This window comes from Dendrobates tinctorius, unplaced genomic scaffold (genome assembly GCF_039654945.1).
Source record: "Dendrobates tinctorius isolate UK_male_01 unplaced genomic scaffold, ASM3965494v1 ptg000028l, whole genome shotgun sequence".
Classification (NCBI taxonomy): Eukaryota; Metazoa; Chordata; class Amphibia; order Anura; family Dendrobatidae; genus Dendrobates; species Dendrobates tinctorius.
Genome location: NW_027361696.1, coordinates 26,071,584 through 26,091,625, shown reverse-complemented (window position 1 = coordinate 26,091,625; position 20,042 = coordinate 26,071,584). Strand labels below are relative to the sequence as shown.

The following is a 20,042-nucleotide window of genomic DNA, read 5'->3' as shown; positions in this document are numbered from 1 at the left end:
TCTCCATTGGTGCAGTTGTTTTCTGTTCTCATCCATTTCTGTCTTGAGGAGAAGACATTGCAGAGAAGTGAAATCGCCAGCTTCCTATAAATAACCGGCCACCACCACTTCATTGCTGCTCCTGTCTTAAGGTATGTTTCCACATAGCGTATTCCTTGCGTTTCGGACAGAGCGGAAGCCCGCTCCGCCCAAAGCCCCATCCCTTCTGTGTGCGCGGTGATTCCGGATGTGCTCATTGAACACTGAGCGTCTCTGCAAGGTAAACAGACATGCTGTGGTCTAAAAAGACGCGCCGCATGTCCGGTTTCGTGGGTGTGTCACCCGCGTATTAGGACGCATAGTGGAGACGGGATTTCATAAAATCCTCTCTACTAAGCTGTAACATCTGGGCACTGCAGATTAAACGCTGCGGCTGTTCGCAGTGTCCAATACGCAGCTAATCCGGATGTATTCCTGAACGTGGAAACATACCCTTACAAGGATTGGCAAAACATGGCTGCTTTTATTTTTCTCTCAAAACAGCACCACACTTGTGCCCTGGTTGGGTCTGGTACTGCAGCTCAAGCTCCGCCACTTTACTGGAGTTCCACAAGGCGAGGCTTATGGTACAACTTACTGACGTTAGGTCATTAATATGTCCCCTGGTCTTGTTTTCTGACAGATTTGCACTTTTTTGTGGCCCTTACTCACTGCTGATTATTCTCATCACACCCTCTCTCATATTAATGTTCCCCTTTCCCCTTTCATCATTTCTGTTTTTGTCGCCCATCAGATAAAAGGAGAACTTTATCCAGAGCGTGACAACACCGAAGGACGAGTGGTCAAACTTTTCTGAAGACCTCAATAAATCTCCTTCCATTATACAAGGCCATCATCTCAGTGTCAGGAAGCTGCTGGAAAAGGCGTTGGATTACCCAGAAATGTGGATATTGTGCAATGTATGAAAATGAGTCAGATTGTCCAATCTCGGGACTATTCGTAGGAGGGCAGAGGACCGAGGACCTTCCGTGTTCTCCTCCGGTTGCAGCTTTATCATGGTGCATTGCCTCTGGACTTTGCTCCTCTACAGAATCCGCGTCACCGGATGGTGAGGAGCTTTCATCTACAGGGATATTTAGCATTTACGTTATTCAAGCGGTTTTAAATTAATTGGTTTGGATCTCTTTCCTTATCTCCGACTCTCCAGATTCAGCGACTATATTGCTACGTGGAAGGCAATGACTTGAAATTTTAAGGGTTGGAAGGAAATTTTCATATTTGAAGCCTGGGTGAAGCCTTCTGTGTCGGATCATTGGAATCACCATTTTTTTTAGGTCTATACAAACGCTGGATTTACCAAAAAAAAAACTTAGGCCATAATGGTCAAGGAGCTTGCAACCTTCATCCCTGAAGTTTAATGGCCATGGAAACCTTTAGGCAGCTGAAGCCTCCTGAGTTGTGGTCATGTTCCTCCACGCCAAGTGCCAGACGACGGCGCCTGAAGCTGAAGAAAGGTAAATGGTCTCCAGAGCCATGTGGTGGGAGCGAAAATGAGGTGACAAAGGTCCGAGGAAAAGATTTAAAGCCCCCAGCAATAGAGGTGACTCCATCCAGTGAGGATGAAGCATGGTCCAACTGCTCCACGCCAAGCGCTTCACCAAAGCGGCGCCGAGGGCTGCTGAAAAAATGGCTGAGCAGGAAAGAAGGCGGAGGAGGATGGTGAGTGATGACTTTCTACATATTCTTCACTACATTTGTTTTAGTGCATGCAGTTCCTCCTCCTGTCCTGTGGGTGGGCTAGAGCAAGAGTCAATATCACATATAACTGGGCAGATAAACCTTGTAAACACAATGTCACCTGTAGTATGGAGGAATGTGAAATCAGAAAAGTAAATTTCATGCAGAAAGCGCAAAATTTTATCTGTACAAATCTGCAAAAAAATAAGGACATTTTCAGGGACTAAACCCCTTCCTGAGGGTGATCAGAGGCTGTTGAGGATCAGGAGTTGATTGAAACACACAAATAGGACCCAGAAATGAGGAGGATGCTCAGGTGCCTCATTCTCCCCCATCCTGTGACATTAGGACCCTCATTAGGCTCTCACTGTCAGGAAGGACTATCCTGGAGGGAGGACAAGAACAGCAGGTAGTCTAGTCATGGGCTGGGAAGGTGTAGTCACTGGTCCTATATCTAAATTGTTTCCCAACCTGTCACCTGTCCTGCAAGCATCGATATCTGTGCACCTTTTATGGGTCCCTCTCAGGTCTATACAGTCATGGCCAAAAGTATTGACACCCCTGCAATTCTGTCAGATAATACTCAGTTTCTTCCTGAAAATGATTGCAAACACAAATTCTTTGGTATTATTATCTTCATTTAATTTGTCTTAAATGAAAAAACACTAAAAGAATTGTCCTAAAGCCAAATTGGATATAATTCCACACCAAACATAAAAAAGAGGGTGGACAAAAGTATTGGCACTGTTCGAAAAATCATGTGATGCTTCTCTAATTTGTGTAATTAACAGCACATGTAACTTACCTGTGGCACCTAACAGGTGTTGGCAATAACTAAATCACACTTGCAGCCAGTTGACATGGATTAAAGTTGACTCAACCTCTGTCCTGTGTCCTTGTGTGTACCACATTGAGCATGGAGAAAAGAAAGAAGACCAAAGAACTGTCTGAGGACTTGAGAAACCAAATTGTGAGGAAGCATGAGCAATATCAAGGCTACAAGTCCATCTCCAAAGACCTGAATGTTCCTGAGTCTACCGTGCGCAGTGTGATCAAGAAGTTTAAAGCCCATGGCACTGTGGCTAACCTCCCTAGATGTGGCCGGAAAAGAAAAATTGACAAGAGATTTCAATGCAAGATTGTGCGGATGTTGGATAAAGAACCTCCACTAACATCCAAACAAGTTCAAGCTGCCCTGCAGTCCGAGGGTACAACAGTGTCAACCCGTACTATCCGTCAGCATCTGAATGAAAAGGGACTGTATGGTAGGAGACCCAGGAAGACTCCACTTCTTACCCCGAGACATAAAAAAGCCAAGCTGGAGTTTGCCAAAACTTACCTGAAAAAGCCTAAAACATTTTGGAAGAATGTTCTCTGGTCAGATGAGACAAAAGTAGAGCTTTTAGGGCAAAAGCATCAACATAGAGTTTACAGGAGAAAAAAGAGGCATTCAAAGAAAAGTACACGGTCCCTACAGTCAAACATGGCGGAGGTTCCCTGATGTTTTGGGGTTGCTTTGCTGCCTCTGGCACTGGACTGCTTGACCGTGTGCTTGGCATTATGAAGTCAGAAGACTACCAACAAATTTTGCAGCATAATATAGGGCCCAGTGTGAGAAAGCTGGGTCTACCTCAGAGGTCATGGGTCTTCCAGCAGGACAATAACCCAAAACACACTTCAAAAAGCACTAGAAAATGGTTTGAGAGAAAGCACTGGAGACTTCTAAGGTGGCCAGCAATGAGTCCAGACCTGAATCCCATAGAACACCTGTGGAGAGATCTAAAAATGGCAGTTTGGAGAAGGCACCCTTCAAATATCAGGGACCTGGAGTAGTTTGCCAAAGAAGAATGGTCTAAAATTCCAGCAGAGCATTGTAAGAAACTCATTGATGGTTACCGGAAGCAGTTGGTCGCAGTTATTTTGGCTAAAGGTTGTGCAACCAAGTATTAGGCTGAGGGTGCCAATACTTTTGTCCGGCCCATTTTTGGAGTTTTGTGTGAAATGATCGATGTTTTGCTTTTTGCTTCATTCTCTTTTGTGTTTATTCATTTAAGACAAATTAAATGAAGATAATAATACCAAAGAATTTGTGTTTGCAATCATTTTCAGGAAGAAACTGAATATTATCTGACAGAATTGCAGGGGTGTCAATACTTTTGGCCATGACTGTATGTGATATATACGTGAACGATTGTGCTTGGTAAGTTTCATTGTTCTTGGTAATGTACGGCATCATCACTGAGAATATCCTACAAAACTTGACAGACAACAATATGTATAAAAAAGAGGTGAAAACTGAAATCAGCACTGTCCCCGCAGTGCCATATAGTCAAGAGATGGTCTTACTACTGTAGATGAGGGCAGGATGGGCTTATAAAGAGGAGGTCATGCACAAGACAGGGCTAAATCTAGGTGGTAGCTAACTGGGCAGTGGTCTAGGGTCAGAATTTTCTAGTACCCCTAGGAATTAAAGTTATATTCCCTATGTAGGGAGGTTGACCTGACGTAGGGATTTACCTGTAGTGAGAGGTAGAGGGAATAGCTCAGTGTAGGAATAGAAACACTGAGATGAGGAGAAAAGGGTGCCGTAATGAGAGTGACCATTAGAGGGCAGTGGAGAGCACAGGAGAAAAGTAGTTATGTAACTGCCATAGGTCAAGGTCACTCTCATTGGTCGAAGGTGACTGTCAGGTGACGGTGGGCGGGGCTACCTAGGGTGGCAGTATAAAGGCTGAGGGAAGTTTCCGGAAGGTGGAGTCAGCCAGGGGAGCTCACTAAGAAAGGAGGGTCTGCTGTGCAATGGAGAGCCCTCAGAGAGCACCAGTAGAGACGGTCACGGGGGGTGACCCAGGAACACAGGAGCATCAGACGGAGACAGTCTGAACGGAATAGGTACCGGTGTACTTTGAACGGGGAAGTGCTGTGGTGGAAGTGCCTAGGGCAGTCACAGTGAGGAGAACCGCAGAGGACACCACTACAGTGTCACCGAGGCATCTAAGGTACCCGGGTTGGTGTGAGGAGGAAAAGTGAACAGTCCTGTATTAAAGTGTGGACATCGGCAAAGTTGGTGAATAAAATAAGACCTGTTGAACTACAGCACTGTCTCAGTCTTCAGTCTGTTTGCGCTAAGAAGTGGGTCACCCCCCAGTTCTGTTGGACCAGCACACCTCTCCCGCCTATCAGCAGCAGTACAACCGCATCATCGCCACATCTCCCTCAGCCCTGCCCTGACCCCTACACCTATACTAGCCAAGACCAGTGGGAAATGTAAAATTAACCTGTTCACTTTCCTAGAATAGTATAAAATATAAAATTAACCTCTTTACTACCCTAGACCAGCAGGGGATATAAAGTCAATCTGATCACTACTCTAAAGGACCCGTTACACTAAGCGATATCGCTAGCAATATCGCTATAACGTCACTAGTTTTGTGACGCAGCAGCGAAATCACTAGCGATATCGCTATGTGTGAAACTTACCTCCGACCGGCTCCCCCGCTGGTTATCGCTGATCATGCGAGATCGTCCTGGGCCGTTTCTCGTCGGCTGGCCACTTCCTGCTGTGGCGATGAGCGACACGTGGGCGGGAGGACGTCAGGATCGCCTCGTCTGACAGGTAAGTAGCGACCCCCGACCGCTGCTATGTCGCTAGTGAGATCTGCCTGTGTGGCAGCTCACTAGCGACCACATAGCGATGCACCAGCGATCCTGACCGCGTCATATGGTGGTCGGGAGCGCTGGTGCATCGCTAAGTGTAACGGTATCGCTAAGTGTAATGTAAAGCATGGAAGCTTTACATTACTTTTTTTTTTTATTAGAAATCTAGTCACGTTACGATCATATAGGAAACTTTTTCCAAAAATGTCAACACAAATTATTGCCCCTTTATGGTCCATGACTCGGTACTATAGGGCTGCAACACAGATTCTGTCGTTCGTGTAGTTGTGCTGCCCCCTAATTGTCAGATATTGATATTGCAGATGGATAGTGCAGAACGTTCTGTGACCGTCATCAGCTCCAGTTTGTAAAGCGATTTATTCAAAAATTATTTTCTCCATTCTGTACGCAATAGGTTAACGATTAATTTAGGTGAATATTCTACATGTCCGGATCTCAGGGAACTGTAACTTATTCCTCAGCAATTGGGTTAAAAAGTTAGTTATAAATTTATATTTCTGCAAATCATATCGCAACTTTTAATGTCTTGTTTTTGTGTTATTGAGGACAGTTGCGTACTGACCCCTGAAGTGGTTTTAACTCATTTACCCCCCCCCCCACAAAAAAATAAAAAGTTTAATATAATTTATTGTAGAATGAATAACGTTAAGCATTACGATTCACAATCAAATCCTAGAATCCATGTCTGACCTCACTTCACACAGATGAGGTTTTGTTCCAGTGTAGTTAGTAGGATCAGCAAGCTTGCAATCTAATAGAGAGAAAAAAGGGAGAAGGAGATGAATGAGGACCAAGAGAAGGAGAAGAGGAATGAGGACCAAGAGAAGAAGGAGAAGATGAACGAGGACCAAGAAAAGAAGAAGACGACGAACAAAGACCAAGAGAAGAAGGAGAAGGAGAAGAACAAGGACCAAGAGAAGGAGAAAGAGACGAACGAGGACCAAGAGAAGAAGGAAAAGATGAACGAGGAGCTAGAGAAGAAGAAAAAGGAGACGAACGAAGACCAAGAGAAGAAGGAGAAGGAGACGAATGATGACCAATAGAAGAAGAAGGAGATGAACGAGGACCAAGAGAAGAAGGAGAAGAATGAGGACCAAGAGAAAGAGAAGACGAACAAGGACCAAGAGAAGAAGACGAACGAGGGCCAAGAAAAGAAGAAGACGATGAACGATGATCAAGAGAAGAAGAAGGAGAAGAAGACGAACGAGGACCAAGAGAAGAAGGAGAAGAACGAAGACCAAGAGAAAAAGGAGACTAACAAGGACCAAGAGAAGAAGGAGACGAACAAGGACCAAGAGAAGAAGGAGAAGACGAACGAGGACCAAGAGAAGAAGGAGAAGACAAATGAGGACCAAGTGGAGAAGGAGATGTGGACCAAGAAGACAAAGATGGAGAAGGAGTAGCACACACTATATATAGTACTAAATTGTTTTGCGTCTCTGTTTAGAGCCTGTGTGTCTACAATGACCATTAGGTGGCACTGTGATTCTGTATTACTATGACCACACACAAATTCAAATTCAAAGAAGCTTTATTGGCAGGACCAAATAAACATTAGTTTTGCCAAAGCATGTGTACAGTAGGGAATAGGGAGTAGGGACTGTGAAAATAATGGTTTGGGACTGAGGGAATGATGGATGGGATACAGGGTTGGAGCTAAGGAAGTCCAAGGCATATCATGGTTGTCTTTCTTGCAGCCTATGGCATGCGCTCACATACTGCGCTGCTATCTCCACCGCACTTTCTTCTTCCCCCAGCAGGATATATGTTTTCTCTTCCTCCTTCATGGAGCTGAAATCCGGGAAGAGATTGGATAGTCTCCTGAGGTGAGTGTCCCTCACTGCTGAGTATTTGGTGCAGTGTAGCAGGAAATGGGTCTCATCCTCCAGGGCCTCCAGGTCACAGTGTAGGCACAATCTGTCTTCTCTGGGCTTGTAACTCTGTCTGTGCAGGCTGACCTCGATGGCCATATTGTGGGCACTGAGTCTATACCTGCTCAGCTTCTGGTGGTCCCTGGGGTCTAAGAGTTTCTCCAGATATGGAGCCAGCTTGTAGTCTCTCTGTAGACTCTGGTACATGGTCAGTTTCTGAGAGCTGCTGATTTCATTCTTCCAGTCACTGACGTACCTCTCCTGCCCCTCTTCTACCATCTTCCTGATTCTGGCTTTTGTCAGGTTGCTTTGGTTGACAGTTCGGTCAGGTTGGATTTGGGCGAGCTGATCCAGGGGTCTTGGTTTTTGCGGACCACCTACATGTAGCATGGCTTTGTGGTGATGAGAGTTTGGGTTGCTACTTTGTAGGTGAGCCTGGAAGGACAGCGCCCTCTTCAGGACCGCTAGGTGCAATGGGAATCTCCCCAGCTCAGCCCGGCAGGCACTGTTGGTGGTGCTCCGATGGACTTGGAGAAGATATTTACAGAATTCCAGGTGGAATATTTCTATTGGACTGGAATCCCACTTTGACCAGTCTGGGTATGTGTGAGGGCCCCAGACTTCACTTGCTGTACAGGAGGATTGGTGTGATTATGGAATCAAAAATTTTTAGCCAGACCCTCACTGGCGGCTTCAGATGGTAGAGTTTCCTTCGGATGGCATAGAAGGTTATGCAAGCCTTGTCCTTCAGGGTCTCTATGGCTTGTTTGAAGCCTCCTGACTGGTGAATTTCCAGGCCCAGGTAGGTATATTTGTCCATTCCTGTAAGGGAGCAGTTGCTTAGAACAAATGGAGGGTGCTGATTTGACCTTGGCTTTCTCATCTGGAACACTATGATGATGGTTTTCTTTGTGTTGATCGGTAGTGCCCATGTGGAGCTGAATCTCTCCAAGATTTTCAGGTTTTCTTGGAGACCTTTCTCAGTTGGTGACAGAAGCAGCAGTAGATCATCTGCATACAGCAAAAATTTCACCTGGGCGTCATGGAGTGTGAGCCCTGGTGCTGTGGAAGATTCCAGAGCGGTGGCCAGCTCATTGATGTAAATATTGAAGAGCATTGGATTTAGGGTGCAGCCTTGTCTTACTCCGCGACTCTGCTGGAAATCAGACGTTCTTCTACCATTCACACTCACGCTGTAGTGGTTCTCGGTGTAGGAGCTTTTGATGACATCATAGGTCTTTCCTCCTATTCCGCTCTCCAGCAGTTTCAGTAACAGGCCCGGGTGCCACACCGAGTCACACACCACGTATACCAAGAATATACAAGGCAGGGGACAGTCAGAAATATCAGAAGGGTGCAGCCCAGAAATGTATCATAGAGTTAGTGGTCTCAGTGCCCACAATATGAACAATGCTCTGGAAGAATGAGAGCGGCTGCAAGCTGCCAAGAACATGAGGTCCACAATGTGCATAAATAAAGTTCTTCTGGGTCACAGCTGTCAAGGTCAAGACAAAAAGAACAAGGAGAAACAAAGCTGCAACATAGTCCTGGAGAAAGATACAAAGTGACTGTAGATGCCATGAGTGAAAGAAAAAGTATTGGCTAAGTTACTTGGTGGCAAAGGCAAATTTAACCCTCGAAATGCCGCAGCTCCGCGGTGTGGGCCCACCTGCGGGGCTCTAATGTAGTTGGCACTAAGACCTTAGTGTTTTCCACATCTCTACCATCTATTTTCGAGATTTCGGGTCTGTTCATGTCCCCATTATATCTCTGTTCTTCTGCCACTTTAGCCCACCAAAGGTATAAATGCTGATCAGGGCTAAAGAAGTAGAGCAAGTCATTACCATCATTTTTTCTGTTCGGACTACAGCACCTATCAGGCACCTTATAAGCTCCTCCACCTTTGAGGAGGCATTAATCATTATTTTTTATTTTACCCCCCACTGTCCCTGTAATGTTTCACCCTTTCTTCTGTATAACTTGTTTATCTGGATCCTGGCAAAGTGCCTGCAGCTACTAAAGAAGAAGTCTGTGCACCCACTGTGTGCCAGCCTCACATCCCCCAGCCTCCGCCTAGTCATCCTCCAGGGCTACACTTATGTGCTCCACTTTCCTCTTTGAATGGAAACCCTATTACTTCCCCTGCTGATGGGGCGACTTCTCCTATTTACACCAGGTCTTGTGTTTATTTATATCCATCCACCGGCTGTCACATTCCTGCTGCCCCCCCATGCTCAATGCCCCCCATTTTTGGCACACCTTCCAGCATTGTTTCCACAGACCTATGCCCCGGAGGAGGATTATCTGGGCAGCCGGCCTGCATTCTCCTGGTGGATAATTCTCATGAAAAATGCTGCGCAGCAAATTAAAGTGAACTTGACATAAGTCGAAACAGGGACAGGTGCAGCTCTGGGGCAAACAAGGGTAAACATCCTAAAGTTTCCACCAACTTCCATATGCAAATTGCCTCTTCAGAGAGAGAAAAAGGACTTGAACTCTATAGCGCCACCTGTTGGTAGTAGCGATCCTACAAGTCACAATCAACCCTTTAACGAGTCTTGTAATATGACTTAGGATAAAAGCCAAATCAGAATGTCAATTTGCAGACACAGTGTTTCGGGCTATTGACCCTCGTCAGTGCAAAGTATGAGAACTGATTTGGCTAGGTGAGAGGCTCTGGACTGAGGTCTAAGGGGTAAGGTTTCCCCTTAGACACCGATTTCCAAGAATATCACGGATGCAGTCTTGGCTGAAATTACAAAAAAATCTGTTCCAGTGAGTGCAATTTCCAAAACCTCTGCTTGCTGACAGTGAGCGGAATCATTCTAGTTTGGGGATTGGAAGCCTGAGCCCAATATCATTCCTTGACAGCAAGCAGAAGCATCGTACATCCATCCTCACTCACATACAGCAATGTTACAAGTGTGCGTGCAGGTTGCTATAATGTATGGGGAGGAGATATTATTATGGGAGATTGTTAGACAATCCTCTGTGTGCCAAATGCATCCGCCGCATAAAGCCCTCTCCTCTCCTGAGAGTTTGTTACAGTGTATCAGGATTCTATTGACTGGATGGAATTATCCAACATGTCATCACGAATCTCGCCATTCAGAAATATTAAGAGGTTAAAAAAAAATTAAAATCTTTGTTTTCTGGCAATTTTGATAGATGCATTCACTTTTATTGAATGACACTAGGGGGCGCTCTCAGAGGTGTTTGGGTCCAATCTGGGTACTCCCCATTGTATGTTTCTCCATGGAGCCATATAATCCCCCCTCGGGGTGTACTTACTTTACCAGTTTTCCTGACTATCAGCGTATAATCTCATTTTACGGCAGAGCCGCGTTCGTCGGCATCTGGCGCAATTGTCCTGGAGGAAATTAGGTTAATCCCTGCGGATCCACAGAGAAGAGGACGAGGGGCGTTTGGGCATTAAACTTGTGTGTCACTTTGAAAAATTTGGCACAAAAAATGGAAATAAAGAAAAAAAAATGTAAAGTCACATAAAAAAAAAATTGCAAATGAGGAATCGGGGCCGTGTCCTTCTAGGATGTGCGGGTGATGGACACTTATATTGGGGAGGTAGGAGGCGATCAGTCGCACCCTTCGCAGTTCACCCTGGGCTGTGTCAGTGGCAGTATTTCCTCGCATTCTCTTCTCTCCCACCCTTCCCTCACTTTACAGGCAGCCGAGCCCTTTTTTCTAGCCCGGGTTTTCATTTTATTGGCCGTGCTTCCCATTGTGTGATCTTCCATTAATCCCGCCGTCTCTCCATAATTGCTTTCTTTTCTTCCCACAGCTTATCCCTCTACAATACACGGTTCATAGTATGGGCTCTGCTGGAGCCATCATGTTGGGGGTTGTAGTACTGTAACAGCTGCAGAGCCTCAGGTGGGAGACCACCGTGTCCTCTGCAGCCATAGAGGGTCCCAAACGTTCACCCCTTCCCGGCGTTACCTGCTCTCCTACCCCGAGACCTTACCCTTCACCCCGCGGTTTTCTTTGTCTGTTTGGAAACCCTAGTGCACCGTAGAAGATAAGCGCCATAACCACAGAGGATGGCGGACAAGTGGCAGTACGCCTGTAATCTACGTAGGACTGACCGCAGGCGCTCTGCTGAGATAAGAGCATTACCGGCTGCGGGTGTCTATCAGCTGTACATATATAATTATATACAGGAGATACCCAGGTTATACCAGCTGTACAGATATAACTATATACAGGAGATGCCCAGGTTATACCAGCTGTACAGATATAATTATATACAGAAGATGCCCAGGTTATACCAGCTGTACAGATATAACTATATACAGGAGATACCCAGGTTATACCAGCTGTACATATATAACTATATACAGGAGATGCCCAGGTTATACCAGCTGTACATATATAACTATATACAGGAGATACCCAGGTTATACCGACTGTCCATATATAATTATATACAGGAGAGTCCCAGGTTATACCAGCTGTACAGATATAATTATATACAGGAGATGCCCGGGTTATACCAGCTGTACATATATAATTATATACAGGAGATACCCAGGTTATACCGACTGTCCATATATAATTATATACAGGAGAGTCCCAGGTTATACCCGCTGTACATATATAATTATATACAGGAGATGCCCAGGTTATACCTGCTGTCCATATATAATTATATACAGGAGATACCCAGGTTATACCAGCTGTACATATATAATTATATACAGGAGATGCCCAGGTTATACCAGCTGTACATACAGTATATAATTATATACAGAAGATGCCCAGGTTATACCAGCTGTACAGATGTAACTATATACAGGAGATGCCCAGGTTATACCAGCTGTACAGATATAATTATATACAGAAGATGCCCAGGTTATACCAGCTGTACAGATATAACTATATACAGGAGATACCCAGGTTATACCAGCTGTACATATATAACTATATACAGGAGATGCCCAGGTTATACCAGCTGTACATATATAACTATATACAGGAGATGCCCAGGTTATACCAGCTGTACATATATAATTATATACAGGAGATACCCAGGTTATACCGACTGTCCATATATAATTATATACAGGAGAGTCCCAGGTTATACCAGCTGTACAGATATAATTATATACAGGAGATGCCCGGGTTATACCAGCTGTACATATATAATTATATACAGGAGATACCCAGGTTATACCTGCTGTCCATATATAATTATATACAGGAGATGCCCAGGTTATACCTGCTGTCCATATATAATTATATACAGGAGATGCCCAGGTTATACCCGCTGTACATATATCATTATATACAGGAGATGCCCAGGTTATACCGGCTGTACATATATAATTATATATAGGAGATACCCAGGTTATACCAGCTGTCCATATATAATTATATACAGGAGATGCCCAGGTTATACCAGCTGTCCATATATAATTATATACAGGAGATGCCCAGGTTATACCGACTGTCCATATATAATTATATACAGGAGGTGCCCAGGTTATACCGACTGTCCATATATAATTATATACAGGAGATGCCCAGGTTATACCAGCTGTACATATATAATTATATACAGAAGATGCCCAGGTTATACCAGCTGTACATATATCATCATATACAGAAGATGCCCAGGTTATACCAGCTGTACATATGTAATTATATACAGATGCCCAGGTTATACCAGCTGTACAGATATAATTATATACAGGAGATGCCCAGGTTATACCAGCTGTACATATGTAATTATATATAGGAGATGCCCAGGTTATACCAGCTGTACATATGTAATTATATATAGGAGATGCCCAGGTTATACCAGCTGTACATATACAATTATATACAGATGCTCAGGTTATACCAGTTGTACATATATAATTATATACAGGAGATGCCCAGGTTATACCGGCTGTACATATATAATTATATATAGGAGATACCCAGGTTATACCAGCTGTCCATATATAATTATATACAGGAGATGCCCAGGTTATACCAGCTGTCCATATATAATTATATACAGGAGATGCCCAGGTTATACCGACTGTCCATATATAATTATATACAGGAGATGCCCAGGTTATACCAACTGTACATATATAATTATATACAGGAGATGCCCAGGTTATACCGACGGTTCATATATAATTATATACAGGAGATGCCCAGGTTACACCAGCTGTCCATATATAATTATATACAGGAGATGCCCAGGTTATACCGGCTGTACATATATATAATTATATACAGGAGATGCCCAGGTTATACCAGCTGTACATATATAACTATATACAGGAGATGCCCAGGTTATACCAGCTGTACATATATCATCATATACAGAAGATGCCCAGGTTATACCAGCTGTACATATGTAATTATATATAGGAGATGCCCAGGTTATACCAGCTGTACATATGTAATTATATATAGGAGATGCCCAGGTTATACCAGCTGTACATATATAATTATATACAGAAGATGCCCAGGTTATACCAGCTGTACATATATCATCATATACAGAAGATGCCCAGGTTATACCAGCTGTACATATGTAATTATATATAGGAGATGCCCAGGTTATACCAGCTGTACATATACAATTATATACAGATGCCCAGGTTATACCAGCTGTACATATATCATAATATACAGAAGATGCCCAGGTTATACCAGCTGTACATATGTAATTATATATAGGAGATGCCCAGGTTATACCAGCTGTACATATGTAATTATATATAGGAGATGCCCAGGTTATACCAGCTGTACATATACAATTATATACAGATGCCCAGGTTATACCAGTTGTACATATATAATTATATACAGGAGATACCCAGGTTAAATCGGCTGTACATATATAATTATATACAGGAGATACCCAGGTTATACCGGCTGTACTGTACATATATAATTATATACAGGAGATACCCAGGTTATACCGGCTGTACATATGTAATAATATATAGGAGGTGCCCAGGTTATACCAGCTGTACATATATCATCATGTACAGAAGATGCCCAGGTTATACCAGCTGTACATATGTAATTATATATAGGAGATGCCCAGGTTATACCAGCTGTACATATATCATCATATACAGAAGATGCCCAGGTTATACCAGCTGTACATATGTAATTATATATAGGAGATGCCCAGGTTATACCAGCTGTACATATACAATTATATACAGATGCCCAGGTTATACCAGCCGTACATATATATTTATATACAGGAGATACCAAGGTTATACCGGCTGTACATATGTAATTATATACAGGAGATGCCCAGGTTATACCAGCTGTACATATATCATCATATACAGAAGATGCCCAGGTTATACCAGCTGTACATATATAATTATACTAGCTGAAGAGCCCGGCGCTGCCCGGGCATATTAACTAACTGTAGTTAGTTATAACAAATTAAAATTATCCTCCATCCCATAGTCCCGTACCCATATACCCATCACACATCCTCCATCCCATAGGCCCGTGCCCATATACCCATCATACATATCCTCCATCCCATAGTCGAGTGCCCATATACCCATGATACATATTCGCCATCCCATAGTCGAGTGCCCATATACCCATCATACATATCCTCCATCCCATAATCCAGTGCCCATATACCGGTCATACATATCGTCCATCCCATAGTCCCGTGCCCATATACCCGTCATACATATCCTCCATCCCATAGTCCAGTGCCCATATACCCATCATACATATCCTCCATCCCATAGTCCCATGCCCATATACCCATCATACATATCCTCCATCCCATAGTCGAGTGCCCATATACCCATCATACATATCCTCCATCCCATAGTCCAGTGCCCATATACCCATCACACATCCTCCATCCCACAGTCCCGTGCCCATATACCGGTCATACATATCGTCCATCCCATAGTCCCGTGCCCATATACCCGTCATACATATCCTCCATCCCATAGTCCAGTGCCCATATACCCATCACACATCCTCCATCCCATAGTCCAGTGCCCATATACCCATCACACATCCTCCATCCCATAGTCATACATATCCTCCATCCCATAGTCCTGTGCCCATATACCCATCATACATATCCTCCATCCCATAGTCCCGTGCCCATATACCCGTCATACATATCCTTCATCCCTTAGTCCAGTGCCCATATACCCATCACACATCCTCCATCCCATAGTCAACCATTATGACATCATAATGAGCGGCGGGGCTTGCAACCTATGATGACATCAGCGTCGCCATGGCAACCATTGTGACATCATAATGAGGGGCGGGGCTTGATACGCACACACTGTTTCCCCAGTATGCAGATAGGGGCATTTTGACATCATAATGAGGGGCGGGGCTTGACGCACACACACTTTTTCCCCAGTATGTAGATAGGGGCAAAATTGTTTGGTGAATTGGAACGCGCGGGGTTAAAATTTCGCCTCACAACATAGCTTAGGACGCTCTCGGGGTCCAGACGTGTGACTGTGCCAAATTTTGTGGCTGTAGCTGCGACGGTGCGGATGCCTATCCCGGACATACACACGCACATACACACACACACATACATACATACACACTTTGAGCTTTATATATTAGATACAGGAGATGCCCAGATTATACCAGCTGTGCATATATAATTATATACAGGAGATGCCCAGGTTATACCAGCTGTACATATATAATTATATACAGGAGATGCCCAGGTTATACCAGCTGTATATATATCATTATATACAGGAGATTCCCAGGTTATACCAGCTGTACATATATATTTATATACATGAGATGCCCAGATTATACCAGCTGTACATATATAATTATATACAGGAGATGCCCAGGTTATACCAGCTGTACATATATAATTATATACAGGAGATGCCCAGGTTATACCAGCTGTGCATATATAATTATATACAGGAGATGCCCAGGTTATACCAGCTGTACATATATCATTATATACAGGAGATGCCCAGGTTATACCAGCTGTACATATATAATTATATACAGGAGATGCCCAGGTTATACCGGCTGTACATATATAATTATATACAGGAGATACCCAGGTTATACCAGCTGTACATATATAATTATATACAGGAGATGCCTAGGTTATACCAGCTGTACATATATAATTATATACAGGAGATGCCCAGGTTATACCAGCTGTACATATATAATTATATACATGAGATGCCCAGGTTATACCAGCTGTACATATATAATTATATACAGGAGATGCCCAGGTTATACCAGCTGTGCATATATAATTATATACAGGAGATGCCCAGGTTATACCAGCTGTACATATATCATTATATGCAGGAGATGCCCAGGTTATACCAGCTGTACAGATATAATTATATACAGGTGATGTCCAGGTTATACCCGCTGTACATATATCATTATATACAGGAGATACCCAGGTTATACCAGATGTACATATATAATTATATACAGGAGATGCCCAGGTTATACCAGCTGTGCATATATAATTATATACAGGAGATGCCTAGGTTATACCAGCTGTACATACACAGTATAATTATATACAGGAGATGCCCAGGTTATACCAGCTGTACATATACAATTATATACAGATACCCAGTTTATACCGGCTGTACATATGGAGCTGTACACATCTGCCGCTTGGTCCCAGTACCGGGGGAATATTTTCTTAGATTGCAGTCCGCTGGGATTCTTCGCCATCCTGGGCACCTCCATATGTAAACACTTCCTGACATATCAGGAGCAGATCTGAGCTGCGCAGACCTCGGCTTAGTGAAGGGCTCATTACATATGAGTGGACTGTGAGAGAGGAGTTTGACGTCTGCACTCTGCAGGACCCTGATATCTAACCTCTCACAGGGTAACTGGAGAGCACATTCAATGACTATGTATTAGAGAGGGTCACAGAGATCATATGGTTTGTGGTACCACCAGCAGGCACAATAGAGCGCGTGGCGGCTCACTAAATATAGACAGGGCTGCTGTGCATGTAACCCTGCCGCTGGACGTCTGGGTGTTCGGTATCACTGCCAGTGTCGGCAAGCAGCAGCCAAACAAAAAACTAAAGAAATCCTACAAAAACAGATCTGTTGGGATGAAGATGCTACTCATTTATTGTCACCGTATGTAACCTTGGACCACGACATCCTCTAAACCCTTGGGTATCACGTGTTGTGTCCATCATCCTGGAGATCTAAGGATAGAAGCAGTGTAGTGCAGTAAGGCCAAGATGTCCCTCAACCAAGCACCTGTGCCAAAATTGGGAATCTGCTCTTTGATGGGCATCTTCCGTGCATCCAATTGTTGAGAAAAAGTCATTGGGCTTGGGGTAAAAAATGCTGGAGTCATGTACTCAGAGGGCAACAAAAATCTTTTTAAGGCATTGTAGCTGTGAATCCAGCACTGGTATAAGAGAAAACACCAGGCTGCAGCCTAGAGGTTTATCATTCTGCAGTTTTTAGGCATGTACCTTTGATTCCAGCACTGTGGTAAGATAACACACTCAGTATAAGACAGGAGCATAGAGACCATAATACAGCAGTACCAAGCAGTGTAGCCGTGAATGCAGTATTGGTTGTGATTAAGTCATAGTAGAACGCTATGATGGGCCTTTATTTTATATCTAGTGGTATATGACCTCTCTAAATGACGGCGCTTCTTGACTGGTTTAGCACACAGTGGTCCATGGCCACCAGCCTGGGCACACGAATGCAGTGTTTCCCCCTTCAACAGCCAGGTTGCCCAGCCCTGTAACCCTTTCAATCTCATGATCATTGTGGTCTGAGCAGTGCAGAGGTCGAGTTGTAACTGGCAGGATTCCACTGCTACAACCAGTCCCACCTCTTCGTTAATTCCTAGCTTGTAATTTAACCAGTGTCCAGCAGAGCGGCGCTATAGAGTCACAGCAGAGATGTCTCTCATTTCATTGAAGTTCTCACCTTTCCACAGACCCTGAAGGTTCAGCATTCTGCTTAATAGGTTGTGCGGGATCCCAATCGAGTGCTGGATCTGTTCTTCTCCATTTCTAGTATTCTATTCATGAAGCAGGAGGCTCAGGATGAGCAGTGCAATGCAGCCTATCTGGTGGAACATGGATATAGCTTTTGCTCCTTCTGCAGGATTTTTCTTTGTAAATTGTATCAATTGTTTACATTCTGTCTTGTGAGATAAGAACAGGATGATGAGACTTATTATTCCAAGGAAGAAACGTTTCTTCATCATTTCAGACACCATGGAGATGGTGACGCACGCGCTGTATTTTTACATTGTATACGCTATGGGATGTCCATGTTGATGGGTAATCATATTTATTGCATGGTGGACTGAATTCTTACTGAGGCTGCAAGGACAAAGTCCAGCAGGAGGCCCCTCACTCTATGGTCAGCAGTTTCCTAGAGTTCACACTAAATATTTGTAGTTTACAATCAATCATTCTGTCTTTGCTATAATGGATTAATAGAGCGCAGAGTCAAGCTGCAGTGTAAAGCATGGGACAAAGCCATAGCACATTTTGCTCACTGTATTATGTGGTTTCTCGGTTCTCTCAAATATAATTTTTTTATGCAGAAAACAAATACTTTTCAGTGTGACCGTTATGCGATAAAAGGGAACATCAGGAAGGGGGACATAGAACTTCCTTTCTGTTAAAAAGGAACAGTAAAGGTGCTATTAAACTGCACCTATTTCAGTAATAAGCGGTGATGTGTGTACATGAAGAATAGAACCATTTCTGCCTAATAATAATATACTGCCTATTGTATGGATCTGCATCCTGCACTTTTCATCAGTGACCCCCTCTTCAAGCTCCATCTCTTATTAGTAGCACGTCTCCACCCACTAGCTCAGAGGCAACTGAGATATCCAACATACTTTACACAAACATGAGCGCTTCCTCCTTTCCTGTCTCCTATGTAGCACATATTCAGAAGCAGGAGCATGGAGGACATTATTGAGCAATGCTCAGCAGTGTAGCTGTGAATCCAGCACTTGGGTGAGATAAAATACTAGAAAACTGTTACAGTATGGAAGACATTATGCTGAAAAACTGAGCAGTGAAGACATGACTAGCACTGGAGTGAGGTAAAACTCTAGAAACCAACAACATAGAAAAGTGTATCTGCGAATCCAGCACCGGAGTGAGATTAAACACTAGAAAGTTGTAGCATGGAGCATTGTAAATGTGAACGCTGTAAATGTAAACGTGAACCCAGCAGATTAAACATTAGAAAGATGCAGTACTAAGCAGTATAGCTGTGAATGCAGTACTGGGGTGAGATTTAACACTAGAAAGCTGCAGCATGGAGCAGTGTAGCTATGAATCCAACATTTGGGTGACAAAACACTTAGTAGAAAGCAGCAACACCATTTGTGCATGCCTGCTTCTCTCATTGGTTCTGTCTCACTTTCTCTCCTCCTAGCCCTCCCATCTCCATAGAGTTCAAGCTGTAATCTGATCCCTCAGTGAGCTGACAGTCCACCTTGGTTTGACCAAAAAGGATTTTTAGTTTTTTCTTTAGGGAATGATAGGTTCAGTAGAAGAGGGAAGAGAAGTGGTTCATAAGTGAAGAAAGTAGCATATTTTGCTGATGTATACATTTCTTATTTTCAATTGTACTTTTTCACGTGCCCTCATTGGTGCTGCTGATCAGCTGCGGGTGGGCTCGGGGTGGATTATTCTTCTTTCCCCTCTGACAGCTGACATTTCTATTGGCTGCCTTGTAACTAATAGGAGATCACTGTGCAGAGACCCATCTGTGGAGAGCG

General features: G+C 43.7%; 1 protein-coding gene across 2 annotated transcripts in view; it reads left to right on the top strand.

Moving 5' to 3' along the window:
- Window positions 1–1,190: 1,190 nt before the first annotated feature.
- GRAMD1A (GRAM domain containing 1A) overlaps window positions 1,191–20,042 on the top strand; it is a 96,986-nt gene continuing 78,134 nt past the window's right edge. Inside the window, exon 1 of one of the 2 annotated variants that reach the window (XM_073570503.1) lies at window positions 1,191–1,698. In XM_073570503.1, coding sequence (XP_073426604.1) covers window positions 1,397–1,698 — 302 coding nt within the window. In that variant the 5' untranslated portion in view covers window positions 1,191–1,396. The remainder of the gene's footprint in view (window positions 1,699–20,042) is intronic. The other variant, XM_073570504.1, reaches the window with a different exon arrangement.